This window comes from Balaenoptera borealis, assembly GCF_965194805.1.
Source record: "Balaenoptera borealis genome assembly, chromosome: 2".
Taxonomy (NCBI): Eukaryota; Metazoa; Chordata; class Mammalia; order Artiodactyla; family Balaenopteridae; genus Balaenoptera; species Balaenoptera borealis.
In genome coordinates, this window is record NC_138867.1 from 134,616,882 (window position 1) to 134,633,152 (window position 16,271).

Genomic DNA, 16,271 nt, shown 5'->3' on the forward strand with positions numbered 1-16,271 from the left:
AATGAATGTGTTATGGATCCAGTGAGACTTGAGTTCGAATCCTGCCTCTGCTGCTTACCATCCATATGATCTTGGGTAAGTTGGATTTGCTTTTTTCATTTATTCCTTCAAGAACTATTTAACGTGTTATATACTGTTCTATGCATCAAGAGATGCAACAGTGCACAAAACACAAAAATCCCCTAGAGGATGTATATTAGTAAACTTAGTGTCTCAGGGTCCTCAGCTATAAAATGGGAATAAGTACTCTATCTCACAGGGCTTCTGTAAGGAATGTTTATTCATTCAATCCTCAAATATTAAATGCATACTAAGAGTCAGGTGTGTGCTAGGGGATACAGTTGTTAATGTGGCAGACAAGTTCCTAATTTTCTATGGAGTTTACATTTATAGGTGGAGATGAACATTAACCAAATAATTTCATAAAGAATGAATTATTGCATGTAAATATTACCTATTGATATTACCACATTTCAAGTTTCAGCTCTAATAAAGAATACTGACACAGATAATATAAAGCCATTGATAAATAAATATTTTATTTGGTCTTATTTGACTTTTTTACTGCAGACTATTTTGTCTTCATAACTATACTATCTAGATTTAGTCTAAAATCATTAGTGGTTTAGAGAGTATGCAGTGGACAGAATCACTTTTTTCTTGAAAGTTTTTAGAACAATACCTATGGTTAGGCCTCATCCCCAAAGATTCTGATTTATTTGCTCTGGGGTTGACAATAGTATGTTTAAGTGCCCTGGATGATTCTAATAGGCAATCAGAGTTAAGAAGAGCTGGGCTGGGTTGTAAAAGCCCTGAGAGTAGATTCTGAGTTTCTTGCTCACATCTGTAAAGCAGTGGCCACCCAAAACCTGGATGTAGTAAGTACTCAATCAGCTGAAGGGTCAGTTCACTGAAAAAGCCCATTAATCAGAAATATATAAGCATTTCCTATCAATGGGAGACAAATTCTGTACCTTAACTTTAGGACTAAAGAAACTAGAGGGATTAGGGATCAAGAATAAAACCAAGCAACATGTTAAATTTGCATTCCATAAATCTAGGCCTAAGGCAAAAAGGAAGTAGTAAAAATTTAGATCCCAAAGTCTCAGGGCAGGACTTCTAAGAGCAAAGATCAAAGCCCAGATTAGAGTAGGAATATCCAAGATTCCCACCTTCCACTACTGCACGCATTATTCTTACCTTAAATTGTGTATCTTCTCTTTGCTATCAGAATACCCTAGGTAAAAAGGCGAAGAAAAGTCAATTTAAAATGCTTTCATAAAATAAATGAGATAAATAAAATGAGCTAACTGGAAGCAAAGATTGTTTAGGGAAATCTGGTCTTCCTATTAGATTGAATTAAATCAAACCACTGATGTGCGTCTTGATTTATTACATAAGCTATGCTAGAAGTAATAAAGATGCATTTTTCATATTTAACAAATGTAGGGAGTGCCCACTACGTGTCTGGTAGTATGCTAAGCACCAGGGACACAAAGGTGAACTGTGAGCCCTGACATCATGAAACTTGTCTTCTAGTGAGAGAGGCATTTAAGAAAAAAAAAGTAAATGGGAAAAATAAAATAATTTCAAATTGTGATGTAATAGAAAGAAAAGTATTGCAGCAAAATGGATGGACCTAGAGATTATCATACTGAGTGAAGTAAATCAGACAAAGACAAATATTATATGATATCACACATGTAGAATCTAAAAAATAATACAAATGGATTTATTTACAAAACAGGAACAGACTCACAGACACAGAAAGCAAACTTATGGTTACCAAAGGGGAAAGGGGGTTGGGGGGGTAGGGATAAATTAGGAGTTTGGGATTAACAGATACACACCACTATATACAAAACAGATAAACAACAAGGATTTACTGTATAGCAAGGGAACTATATTCAATATCTTATAATAACCTATAATGGAAAAGAATCTGAAAAAATATATATATTTTATATATATATGTATATAACTGAAATCACTTTGCTGTACACCTGAAACTAACACAATATTGTAAATCAACTGTATTTCAATTTTTTAAAAAAACAATAATGCACTGGAATAGGTAATCAAGAAGGTAATCAGGAAAGAATTCTCAGAAGAAATGATCTTTAAGCTCAGTTCTGAAAGAAGAGAATGAGTCAGCCAAATGAAAAGCCGGGGTGAGCATTCTGGATCGAGCAAAGCCCTTGTAAAGATAGTGGTGAGTGGCTGAAACTGAAAGCATGGCTGGAATAAGAGGGCGGCACAAGGTAAGGTCTGAGAGGGAGGCTGGGCTAGATACTACAGGACCTTGTAAGTCATAATCAGGAGTTTGGATTTTATTCTAAGACATAGGAAATAATTGAAGGCCAGAAATATGATCTGACTGGGTTTTAAGAAAATCACTCTGGCTGCTATGTGGAGAAAGAATTAAAAGGAGGTATGAAAAAATGAGGAGGTGAGTAGAGAACTGCCTCAGAGTAAGGTGGTGAAAGAGAGATGCAGAATTACGAATGGATTTTAGATATGATTTGGAGAAAGTGCAGGAAAGTGAAGTTGGATTGTGTATTAGGAGTGATGAAAGAGGGGATTCAAGGATGGCTTCTGGCTCTCTGGCTTAAGCAACCAGATGTATGATAATGAAACACTATGATGAAGAAGATCAGGGAGGGGGAGGTTGGCTTCTAAAAAGGTGGAATATAGACTCTAGAGCTCCTTTCTTGACACAATGTGGGACACATCTAAGTGGAGATAACAACTGGACAGCTGGCCAATCAGTACCAACACCCTTGAGTGCTGGAGAGAGAAATTAAGGATGATATTTAAGTCTATGGGAATATAGGTCATCATCATCCAGAGGGCATGGAGAGAATAAAAGGGCCAGCCCTGGGGAATCACAACATCTAAAGATCATGCTTAAGAAGAGAAAATAACAAAAATGACTGAAAGGAGCGGCTAGTGAAGAGAGTGGTGTTTCAGAAGCCAAGAGAAGGAAGACTTTTTAGAATGAGTGAGAGTCAACTTAGTTATTGCTGAAAGATGTTCTACAATGAAGACAGAGGTATCTATGGGATTTAGCAAAATGGAGGTCACTGGCGAGTGTGACTGAAACTATTTCCATGGCACCTCAGGCGTAGAAGCTAAATTGGGAGGGGGGGCGGTTAAAAGAGTGCGGAGGGGTGAGATGTAGGGACAACTCATCTGAGAAATACGGCTGTAAAGGAGAGCAGAGAAATGGGAGCAGCTGGAGAGAAATGTGTGAATTAGGCCATATTTTTATGCTAATAAAAATAGCATAAACAGGAATGGAGAGAGAGATGATTCTGGAGAAAGTGATCAAAGGAAGAACGAAGTCTTGGCTAAGGCAAAGTGGTTGAAACAGGCTTTTAATACTTCATCAGTGCAGTGAGAGGCGAGGGAGATTTGAGCAGCAGTGAAGTATGTGATGCTCATCTCAGACAGTGCACTGGAAAGACACAGGATTGCTGGGCATTACTGAGTACCAATTTATGGCTTTGATGTCATGACTTAAAAACCTATCACCTTGGGCTTCCCTGGTGGCGCAGTGGTTGGGAGTCCGCCTGCCAGTGCAGGGGACACGGGTTCGTGCCCCGGTCCGGGAGGATGCCACATGCCGCGGAGCGGCTAGGCCCATGAGCCACAACTACTGAGCCTGCGCGTCTGGAGCCTGTGCTCCACAACGGGAGAGGCCGTGACAGCGAGAGGCCCGCGCACCGTGATGAAGAGTAGCCCCCGCTCGCCACAACTGGAGAAAGCCCTCGCACAGAAACGAAGACCCAACACAGCCAAAAATTAATTAATTAATTAATTAATTAAAAAAAAAAAAAAAACGTATCACCTTGGTTGTATGATTTTCTCCAGCAACTTCTAGGGAAAAGACTGCAAATCGAATACAACTTTCCCATCTATTCTTCTAAGTAGTCATGTTTTGGGAGTAATCATATGTGTCATATGTGTGTACAAAACATGACTTCTCCCACTCCTCATCACCCTCCTTCCATACCCTTCTACACAAACCAGAACAGTCCCTAATATCCAGGCTTTGGCAAAACTCAAAAAGTGGGTGTTGTCATTGCTCCTTATCAACCTGTAGACTCCATATTCATGTGGTCGATTCCCAAACTCCACTGCTATCTCTCCATAAACCCAGGTAAGTGGGGGTGAGTAGCTTCTTCCTCTGAACAATCCATTTACCATTAATGGCAGAGTAACAAAATGGTGAGCAAGACAGCCCCAGTTTCAAATCCTCTATCAATTAACTGTGTAGCTTTGGGCAAGTTACTTAACCTTTCAGCACACTGGTTCTCCAACTGGTAAATGAGAATAATATTAGTACCTTCCTCAACAGGGTAGTTATGAGGATTTAATGCACATAAAGCACTTGGCAGCTTCAAGCCACAGAGGATGAGCAACTCATCCCAGTTTTCCCTGGACTGTCCCAGTTTTAGCACTGAAAACCCACACATTAGGAACCTCCTTCAATCCTGGGAAAATTTGGAATGGTTTGTAACCCTACACAAGGTTGATGTTTATGTATTAGTAAGAAAGGCTGATAAAGTAACAGTGGTATAAGGCCTTGGCCTCTGCACCAAAGAGAAGAGAATATATCACAGTTGTAAAAGTATGTGAGGCTTTCGGGGTGATGGAAGTGTTTGGGCATTGATTGTGGTGATGGTTTCCTGGGTGAAACCATCTACTGAAATTCATCAAGTTGAACACACTTTAAATATACAGTTTATTGCATATAAATCATCCTTAATTTTTTTTAATAAAGATAAGTAACTTAGAAATAAAATATGTGTGCTGAGTGCCACAATGGAGGAAAGTACAAACGCTGCAACTCTGGGCATGACCCAGTGTTAAAGGAACCTGCTATCCCTCTTTAAAGAACCATGTCTGAGAAATAAACAAGATAGAAAAACGCACAGAAGAAAGTGATTGTCGTTGTTGTGCTTCCTAATAAACCTGGACATATTCATGAATTAAAAAGGTTTATTTTCTTAACAAAAGATTAAAAAACAGGTACTAGAATCAACCTGCTTGAATTTGAATTCCAGCTTTGCCACTTACTGATTCTGAAACCTTGAGAAAACCTTGAAAGTTTACTGTCTCTAAACGTTACTCTCCTCTGCTATAAGAATAGGGATAACAGTGCTATCTACGTTATATAAGATGGTGACAAAGATAAACATAAAACATGCCTGTTACATGGTAAGCACTGAATAAAAATGAGCTATTATTATTGTTGAGGTTTGGAAGGACTAAAGAGTATTTATTCTAATCACTTGTAGGTATAAATATAAACTAATAGTTCTATCTTAGGTTTGTGTTTGTTCCTATATTAACAGTTCCTTATCAGATGGAGAGAGAAGCACCATCAAATGACTTACATTTGAGAATTAAAGCACCAGAGATAAGAACGAGAGCCAGCCCAGCAGAAACCCCTGCTCCGATGTAGAGGCCGATTCTGGTGGTGGCGCCCAGGTCTTGTAACTCATTAGCCAGTGTGGATATTTCCTATGGAAACACAAACAGAATTCCAGCAAATGACCAGAAATCCACTGTCTGACCAGTCAGTCTCATGACTTATGCATGGGACCATTCCTTTCACAGTATCTCAGGAATGCAGGGACCTTGAAATGACTCATGATCTGTCCCCTTCCAGACAAGCCTCAAACCACCCAAAGAAAGGGATTAGCTGAATCTTTGGAGTTAGCAAGGGAATAAGAGGTGCCTGTCTGTGCTGTGGGTGGAGAAGCAGTCTTAGTAAATGGACTCCCCTTTCCTAAAATAAAAAGTGGGGCCCTGTTCATTGACAATTCCCTGGTGTTCCCAGGCAGTTTCAGAGTGGTCTAAATTTGGTGTCTTGCCATCTAACCCCAATTTTCAACGAAAGACAGTGATTTAAAAGCTAGGAATTTGCAGCCAGACTGTCTTGGGTTCAAATCCCAGTTCTGTCACCAAAGAGCTGTGTCATCTTGTAGAGTTATCAGGAAAATTAAGTGACGAAAACCAGAAAATGCTTGGCACAGAGCCTGGTACAGAATAAATCTCAATCAGTGGTAGCTATTATTGCTATTGCTCTAATTAATTAGATATTTTGTTAACTCAGTCACAGCGAACATACTGCTTCTAAAATTTCACTTCATGTTCCTCCTTTAAAAAGAGTAATGGTAAACACTTTTAAAACAACGTCAAGGAATTAAGTCTTCCATTTATTCAACAGACATTTACTGCAGGAGGGCACCGTGCAAGGTTACTTGCACTAAGCACTGTGGGCACACAGAGGTACTGAAAAGGCAGACCTGGATTGCAAAGAGGACAGGACAAACACAAAATGCTTGACACGGAGTCAGAGATTGAGTTAAATGAATGCAGACCCCTGGATACGTCCTCAAAGAATTTTCCAGTCACTGCTATCAGCTTGTTTTCTAATGCAGCGGTCCCCAACATTTTTGGCGTTTCGGGGAAGACAATTTTTCCACAGACCGGGGTTGGGGGGGACGGAGGGGGAATGGTTCAGGCGGTAATGCGGGCGATGGGGAGCACTGGGGAGCAGAGGAAGCTTCGTTTGCTCGCCTGCTGCTCACCTCCTACTGTGCAGCCTGGTTCCTAACAGGTCGCAGACCGGTACCGGCCCATGGCCCGGGGATTGGGGACCCCTGTTCTAGTGGTTTTCCCTTTTACTCTGAGAAGGTGGGAGACACTAAAATGGTGGTTGATTAAAATACTGCTTTATTTTTAGTTAGATACCTAAGTTCTTGGCTTAGAATATTCTTGCCTGGTGTCTTATCCTAAATAAATAAATTTAAACAAACAATCCTTCTCATTAGGGTTGCAATGGAAGCAAGGAGAAACATATTCTGGGGTGATGGAGGGTGTCCGAACCCTCCACAGTGGTATACAGCTGTGAAATTTGAGAATAAGGACAAAATGCTAATGCTTCTTCCTTTTGGTTTTCCAGCACCTACTATGTGACAGGCACTTTACATGCATCACCCCACTCCATCCTTACAACAGGACTCGCAGTTACAACAGTCATCAGCAACATGTTACAGCCAAGGAACCTGAAGCCAAGGGAGATTAAGGCATTTTTCCCTAAGGAATGAGTGGGCAGGAAGGAAGTCTAAAGCCATACTTTTTTTCCTCTGAGTTGAGCATAAGGTCAGCTCACACACACAGTTACTCACTGTTTGATTTTTATCATGGAGGGTCTCCAGTATCTGTGTCTCTGCCACAAAGAAGAAAAATAGCCAGTAAAACAGTTAAGAATGCTTTCTTTTATATGAGTCTTTTTAAATCTTAAAAGCTGCCTATAATCCTATTTGAAATTAATTCTACTCCATACTCTTCAAAATAATTAACTGAGAGACAAACAAAACTTACTGAACACTTACAAATCAACTTCAGGATGACCACATTTTTTTCATCCAGATGATGTACCCAACTACTTACGTTCTATGAAATGGAGACTTCTTCCAGGAAAACCTATTTTGAATATGTGGTTTGTTGTGTCCACAGGGCCCTAAAGGGGTCTGCAAAATTCCAACAACACTGATGACACAGAAGCAGGCATTATAATTAGCCTTTTTTAGATCAAATAACTGTTCTTTAATATTTATTTTGTTCTTTTTTTTAATTGAAGTATAGTTGATTTACAATGTTGTGTTAGTTTCAGGTGTACAGCAAAGTGATTCAGAATATATATATATTCTTTTTCAGATTCTTTTCCCTTATAGGTTATTACAAAATATTGAGTATAGTTCCCTGTGCTATACAGTAGGTCCTTGTTGATTATCTATTTTACATATAGTAGTGTGTATATGTTAATCTCCAACTCTTAATTTATCCCTCCCTTCTCCCTTTCCCCTTTGGTAACCATACGTTTGTTTTCTATGTCTGTAAGTCTATTTCTGTTTTGTAAATAAGTTCGTATGTATCATTTTTTTTAGATTCCACATATAAGTGATATAATATGATATTTGCCTTTCTCTCTCTGGCTTACTTCACTTAGTATGATAATCTCAAAGTCCATCCATGTTGCTGCAAATGGCATTATTTCATCCTTTTTTATGACTGAGTAATATTCCATTGTACAAATGTCCATCAACAGATGAATGGATAAAGAAGATGTGGCATGGTTAGACTCTGAAAGGTAACGAAAGTTAATTTTCTTTAAATTTAACATTTACTCATTAAGAGTAAGACAGGGTATTTTGTTCCCTAAAAAATTGAAAATAATAATAACTGTAACTATAATTTACCATGAACAGGCATTGTGCTAAATTATTCAAGGGAAGCATCTCATTTAGCATTCAAAACAACTATCTTAAAGTAGGGACTATTAGTCCCATTACACAGATGAAGAAGCTGAGAATTAGGAAGCTAAGTGACTTACCCAAAGTCACACAGCTTAGTGAATAACAGAAATGGCCTTCCAATTTAGGTCCACGTGGCTTTAAGCACACACTCTTAACTGTGCTGCCTCCAACAAGGCTCATCTCGGCACTGTGATTACGAAGCCTCCACACTGCCCAGCTGCCAGCTCACTTTCTTTCCTTTTTATTCATTTAGTTAGTCATCTGCCTATCCATTCGATGAACATGTACTACACCCCCACTCTATGCCAGGCACGGGGGACAGAACAGTGAACAAGATGCTCACAGGCCCTGACCTCGTAAACACTGCATTCTAAAAACCAATAAGTTGTCAGCTTTGGGAAGATTGAGCATGCCAACGTATTTTTCTGTGTGAGTCAGAGGCTCTGAAACTTCCTAAATGTCAAGGTCACTTTCTGGAAGCTTAGAAGTCTAAACCTTTTAATGTAGAACTGGTTTACAGACTCTGATTTTAATATTATAAAAGCATATTCTCAGCCTAAAGTTTAAAAAAAAAAAAAAAAAAAAAAGGAAAGGAAAGAGATTATCTTCCACTTACCTTAGCTCCTATTTCCCAAAAGGAATTTAAAAACCACACTGGTAGAACTACTAGGTAAACATGCATCTTAACCACACACAACATTTTCTAGTGTAAATCCAGTTTCTGCTTCCCTATAATTACTTTTCTTGGCTTAAATGGTAAGACAGTCTAACTTTTTTTTTAAATTTCATTTTACAGTGGAAATGATCAATAAAACAGAGCACTGTTGGGTTATCACAGCTTATTTTCACATAGGTAGACATCACCCATCAAGATGCGTGGGACAGTTGGAGGAAGTTACAATGTTTTTCCTAGAGGACCCAAGACTGGGGGGTGGGGGGAGATGACAATGGGGGAGGCACATGATGATTTTAAAAGTATATAAATTTAATAGTTACAACCTAGCATGTATTATGTGCCAAACATGGTGCTTCACACTTTATGTGGACAATATCTTTTAATCTTCACCACAATAGGTAGGTACTATTATTTTCTCAATTTTCAAATGAAGAAACTGAGTCTCAGAGAAGTACTTTGTCCAAGATCACACAGCTATTAACTGGCAAATCTGAGATTCAAACCAAGTCTACCTCCGAAGCTAAGGGTTCATCCATTATCCAGTCCTGCCTTCTTCAGGTGGAAGAAAGATTGCATTTATTCTGTGTTCAAAGTGGGTTTAGGAGCTTCAAAGACCCTTGGGACTCCTACTTGTTAAGGCTCCCCTCCACTTTATAGCAAGCATATTAAATGTACCCACATTACTCAGCCATAAAAAGAAACGAAATTGAGTTATTTGTAGTGAGGTGGATGGACCTAGAGTCTGTCATACAGACTGAAGTAAGTCAGAAAGAAAAACAAGGAACAAGACAAGGTTCTCCACTCTCACCACTATTATTCAACACAGTTTTGGAAGTTTTAGCCACAGCAATCAGAGAAGAAAAAGAAATATAATGAATCCAAATCGGAAAAGAAGCAGTAAAGCTGTCACTGTTTGCAGATGACATGATACACAGAGAATCCTAAAGATGCTACCAGAAAACTACGAGAGCTAATCAATGAATTTGGTAAAGTAGCAGGATACGAAATTAATGCACAGAAATCTCTTGCATCCCTATACAGTAATGATGAAAAATCTGAAAGAGAAATCAAGGAAACACTCTCATTTACTACTGCAACAAAAAGAATAAAATACCTAGGAATAAACCTACCTAAGGAGACAAAAGACCTATATGCAGAAAACTATAAGACACTGATGAAAGCAATTAAAGATGATACAAACAGATGGAGAGATATACCATGTTCTTGGATTGGAAGAATCAACATTGTGAAAATGACTATACTACCCAAAGCAATCTACAGACTCAATGCAATCCCTATCAAACTACCAAGGGCATTTTTCACAGAACTAGAACAAAAAATTTCACAATTTGTATGGAAACACAAAAGACCCCAAATAGCCAAAGCAATCTTGAGAAAGAAAAACGGAGCTGGAGGAATCAGACTCCCTGACTGCAGACTATACTACAAAGCTACAGTAATCAAGACAGTATGGTACTGGCACAAAAACAGAAATATAGATCAATGGAACAGGAAAGAAAGCCCAGAGATAAACCCACACACATATGGTCACCTTATTTTTGATAAAGGAGACAAAAATATATGATGGAGAAAAGACAGCCTTTTCAATAAGTGGTGCTGGGAAAACTGGACAGCTACATGTAAAAGAATGAAATTAGAACACTCCCTAACACCATACACAAAAATAAACTCAAATGGATTAAAGACCTAAATGTAAATGGCCTAAATGTAAGACCAGACACTATAAAACTCTTAGAGGAAAACAGAGGCAGAACACTCTATGACATAAATCACAGCAAGATCCTTTTTGACCCACCTCCTAGAGAAATGGAAATAAAAACAAAAATAAACAAATGGAACCTAATGAAACTTAAAAGCTTTTGCACAGCAAAGGAAACCATAAACAAGACAAAAAGACAACCCTCAGAATGTGAGAAAATATTTGCAAATGAAGCAACTGACAAAGGATTAATCTCCAAAATTTACAAGTAGCTCATGTAGCTCAATATCAAAAAAACAAACAACCCAATCCAAAAATGGGCAGAAGACCTAAATAGACATTTCTCCAAAGAAGATATACAGATTGCCAACAAACACATAAAAGAATGCTCAACATCACTAATCATTAGAGAAATGCAAATCAAACCTACAGTGAGGTATCACCTCACACCAGTCAGAATGACCATTGTCAAAAAATCTACAAACAATAAATGCTGAAGAGGGTGTGGAGAAAAGGGAACCCTCTTGCACTGTTGGTGGGAATGTAAATTGATACAGCCGCTATGGAGAACAGTACGGAGGTTCCTTAAAAAACTAAAAATAGAACTACCATACAACCCAGCAATCCCACTACTGGGCATATACCCTGAGAAAACCATAATTCAAAAAGAGTCATGTACCACAATGTTCTTTGCAGCTCTATTTACAATAGCCAGGACATGGAAGCAACCTAAGTGTCCATCGACAGATGAATGGATAAAGAAGATGTGGCACATATATACAATGGAATATTACTCAGCCATAAAAAGAAACGAAATTGAGTTATTTGTAGTGAGGTGGATGGACCTAGAGTCTGTCATACTGAGTGAAGTAAGTCAGAAAGAGAAAAACAAATACCGTATGCTAACACATATATAGAATCTAAAGAAAAAAAAATGGTTCTGAAGAACCTAGGGGCAGGACAGGAATAAAGACACAGACGTAGAGAATGGACTTGAGGACACGGGGAGGGGGAAGGGTAAACGGACGAAGTGAGAGAGTGGCATGGACATATATACACTACCAAATGTAAAACAGATAGCTAGTGGGAAGCAGCTGCATAGCACAGGGAGATCAGCTTGGTGCTTTGTGTCCTCCTAGAGGGGTGGGATAGGGAGGGTGGGAGGGAGACACAAGAGGGAGGGAATATGGGGATATATGTATACATATAGCTGATTCACTTTGTTATACAGCAGAAACTACCACAACATTGTAAAGCAATTATACTCCAATAAAGATGTTAAAAAAAAATTTTTTTTAAAAGAATTGCAAAACTGAAAAAAAAATAAGTACCCACATTACACACTAAAGAAAAGGTGTAACTACACACAAGTTGACTTGCAGGTAACTAACTGAAATAATATGACAAATTATAGTCATGTCATTAAATACTAATTAATTTAAATTTTCCATTTTATTTTCATAGTTTGGAGCCATTGCCTTTCTTTGTTTAAGTATTTTCTCAGGCCTTTGAAAAGCTCAGAGATTGTAGGTACTCTGCCTATATTCCCAGATGCAAAAGATGGCTCCATTTCTGTTGCCCTAAAGGGAAGGAACAAACAAGTAAAAACTGAAGGGAAGGACACTTCTGGTTATGGTATAGACACTTCTAAAAACAATGCACTGTGTTGTGAGGAAGCTACCTCTCCATCTCAGAAGGTGTGTTAAGCATACAGCGAATGCCGACTTGGGAGAGATGTTGTAAAGAACCTTGAAACACGAGATGGGAAAGTGGGATCCTTCAAGTCCCTTCTAGGTCTATAGTTGTAGGATTCTTTAAAATATAACAATGGCATACGATGAACACCTGTATGATTTGGTTAGCCCACTACGTGGGCGATCATCTGTTTCCACCATATTTAATTTCCTCACTAATTTCATAAGAGATGTTGGCTACCAGTGACTAAAGAACCACCAAAGATTCAACCTCTAGAGAGCTGATGTTAATATCTATAATAATAATTAATATTTGAGTGCTTTCTCTGGGCCAGGCACTATGCTGAGTGCTTTACATACATGATCACATCAATCTTTACAACAATCTTAAGACAAAGGCACTGGAATTACCCTCATTGTAGAGGTAAGGAAATTGAGCCTCACGGTGTTTGAGCAACATAACTGAGTTCATGAAACTAATACAAAAAGCTGACATTAGAACCCATCCTGCCTGTCACTGACGTACTTAACCACAATCTCACTCTGCCTCTGGATCTTACCGATAATGACAACAACTAACAGGTACTGAGTATGTACCATGATCAGACACTGGGCTAAGCACTTTAGACACACTTCCTTACTTAAATCTGAGATTTATGAGATTAGGATTTGGAATTTACCTATTATTAACCTCATTTTACAGAATGAAAGACTGAGCTCCGGAGAGTTTGGGGAGACCAGGACTCTGACAGGAAATATTTAAGATTAACCTCCCTGATCAACGTGACCTGAGGTCTGCTCTTTCAACCCTATCTTCTCTTCCAAAGCGGCAGGGAAAAGTTCTTGTTGAATTACTTGAAGAATTTAGCTGCTCCTTCTGAGGTCAGAATCTGAGGAAGATGATGGACTTTATTCCAGTTAGAAGGGATTCTTGAAATCACCTAATCCAGATTACACCAAACATGGACTGGGGTCAGTTCATGAAAACATCACCAGTCCAGGAGTAAATCAGAAAATAATAAGGACAGTGTAATGAGGTTTTCATTAGATTAAACTTATTTAATTTAAAAGTGTCCTTTTCTTTTTTTTTTTAATGCAGGGGTGGCAATAGTAGAAATTTTTCTTTCCTTGTTTGGCAAAATACATAGCTCATCGAAATTCTTTTTGGGGGGTTGGGAATTATGCTGGGTGGTGAAATCCAAAAGTCTCTGAACCCATACCTCAGACAGAAGAGGAAGCTGCTCTCCAGAGAAGCGAAAGGCTTTGGCCCAGGTCTGAGGGCTACTCCTGACTAATTCAGAACCCTAGCCCAGGGCTCCTTTTTCCCAGCACAAATTTACTTCCACCACCTCCCTCACCTCAAACACTATCTTGGGTGCACAGTTTGAGAAAACTCAAACTGTTTTCTCATGTTTTCCCCATATTCAAAATCCTCTTAACTCAGAAACCAACTAAAGGCTTCCTCCTAGACCCCATATGTGATTACCTGAGCCCGGTCCCTCGGTGGGGAGCGTCCTTGGAAAGGCTGTAGTGATGTCCTTCCACGGAGTCCCAGCAGGGGTGACCTTGGCTAAAGACAGAAACCAACGTAAGGATGAGGCTTCTCTGAGAGCAGAGAGCTTGTTGCAGGGAATCAAAGGGGCAGCAGAAACAACTGTAAACACAACAAAAGAAGAGCAACACATGCTCAACTTCCAAACCTACCTGAACACCTTTGCTGAGAGTGTATGACACTCCAAATGTCTGACAGAGGTGTGTTACAGTCTTCATTATCACAGTCTAATTGTTAATAATGGAACTTACAGCCACAGTAAATGTTTTTCATCAAACATCTCATAAAATCCTTCCAGTGGCCTATAGGGTAGGTAGTATCATATTTTATAGAGGAGGAGGTCACAGAGTTTAAATAACTTGCCCAAGATTACACAGCTGGTAAGAAGCAGTGTCAGATTTGAACTTAGCTCCATCAGCCACTAAGTACATGCTCTATAAATGTTAAAACATGCAAGCACACATGCCCCCTCTCCCCCACACATGCAGAGTCCAGTGGTTCTCAATCCTGGCTGCACATGGTGGAGAATCATCGGGGGTAGACTTTGTAAAACCCCGTGCTCAGGCTCTACCTCCAGAGACGGTGATTTTTCTGGTTGTGGGGTGGAGCCCAAGCATCTGTGGGAGTTAAAAGGCTCCCCAGGTGATTTTAATGACCACTCAGGTACTCAGACCTCTGATCTAGGCCTTTCCTCCATTCTATAGATCCTAGCCATGAGGTTCAAAATAGATGGAGGGAATTAAACATGGCTGGGCACTGCTGGTGGGGCCTGTTAAACTTTGGGTCTTAGAGGCCCAACCTGAGGGCTTTAATTGGGAAGACCAGAGGTGAGACCAATCATTGTATTTAATATGATCCACAGGTGAATCTCATTCAGAAAGAAGGTATGCAAAGGTCCACTCACCTGGTTTGATGACCAACTCCAGGTTTGATTTTTGATCATTCATTGGGCCCGGGAATTGGATCCGGCAGCAATAGGTCCCACTGTCAGCTAAAGTTACATTCTTTATGGTCAAGGTCACGTCTCCTTTGCGGAAATTCCTCTTTAGTAGGTATCTGCTGGATGTCCGATAGTTCAAGTTCCTTCCATCAGTGCTGAGTACCAAACTGTGACATTCAAATACAGGGCAGTATCCCTTGCCCCAGCACACAGGCACGAGATTCTCAGGGGTGGTTGGAGAGTAGGTGCAGGGCAGATCAGCATTCTGACCCACCTCAGACACGTATACTCCTTCCAAAGACCCTGCATAAAGAGGGAAGGAGAGCAATGAGGGAGGCTGGTCCATTTCAAGAAAACTGCAAGCAATGCCTTGCAGAATAAAGAGGAAACCACTACTGCTATCCTGTTTGGAGGACAGTTCACTACAGCAATGATTCTCAGACTTGAGGGGCACTGGAATCTCCAGGAAGCCTTGTTCAAACACAGACGGCTGGGCTCAACCGTCAGAGTTTAGAGTTAATTAATCTGATTAACTATTAATAAGAGCTCCTGATTTAATAGTTCTGGAGGGTGGGGGGGCCCAAAATTTGTATTTCTAACAAGTTCCCAGGACATGCTGATATGGCTGGTCTCAAAACCTCACTTTGAGAACCAGTGCCCCAGGAGAGAACTGTGGCTGGTCCTGTGAACACCGAAGGGCAGTGCTGATGGAAATAGACAATCAGACAATGGGTAATTGTCAGCCAGGAAAAGAGCTCACCCATCTGGGCTAGTTGTCTGTTCACCAACACAGGGCAGTTATCCTAACACAAATCTCTTTTGTTTTTCAAGCACCAGGCACATAATAAATAAAAACCCTTGGCTGAATAATAAGTTAGTGTATGGCTGTTCTGAGGTTTAAAATTAATTTATATATATATATGTATATATATGTACACACACATATTCGAACAGTATAAAAACGATATGAAAACTCTACTCCCTCTCCCTGCTCTTTTCCATTTCCCAGCTCCCTTTCCCAGAGTCTATTCATTAAGAAGCATTCATGTATTCCCACTCCCCTGCAACACACACACACACACACACACACACACACACACACACACACACACACAGAAGTCCAGTAGACCCATTATTCTGCTCCTTGCTTTCTTCAATTAACATTATGACTTGCAGACATCTCATACCATTATGTTTCATCAGCGTCGCTGTTTGTATCATGGATATATCATAATTTCTTTACCCACTACCCTACTGGTGGACATTTAGGTTGCTTCCAAACTTTTACTCTTGCTAGCATTACGATGACCATCCTTGCATCTTTATCTTGCACTATCCAATTGCAAAAATCCAGAC

The 16,271-nt window shown here is 39.6% G+C and overlaps 1 protein-coding gene across 3 annotated transcripts in view; it reads right to left on the reverse strand.

The window, feature by feature from the left end:
* Window positions 1-16,271, reverse strand: part of HAVCR2 (hepatitis A virus cellular receptor 2) — a 40,729-nt gene that overhangs the window by 11,311 nt on the left and 13,147 nt on the right. The window contains exons 1-6 of one of the 3 annotated variants that reach the window (XM_082379149.1): window positions 16,045-16,269; window positions 14,880-15,218; window positions 13,910-14,077; window positions 7,203-7,243; window positions 5,403-5,529; window positions 1,201-1,237 (exon numbers count right to left, since the gene is read on the reverse strand). In XM_082379149.1, coding sequence (XP_082235275.1) covers window positions 1,201-1,237; window positions 5,403-5,529; window positions 7,203-7,243; window positions 13,910-14,077; window positions 14,880-15,218; window positions 16,045-16,048 — 716 coding nt within the window. In that variant the 5' untranslated portion in view covers window positions 16,049-16,269. Of the gene's footprint in view, window positions 1-1,200; window positions 1,238-5,402; window positions 5,530-7,202; window positions 7,244-13,909; window positions 14,078-14,879; window positions 15,219-16,044; window positions 16,270-16,271 lie in introns of those variants that run through there. The other 2 variants (XM_082379148.1, XM_082379150.1) reach the window with 2 other exon arrangements.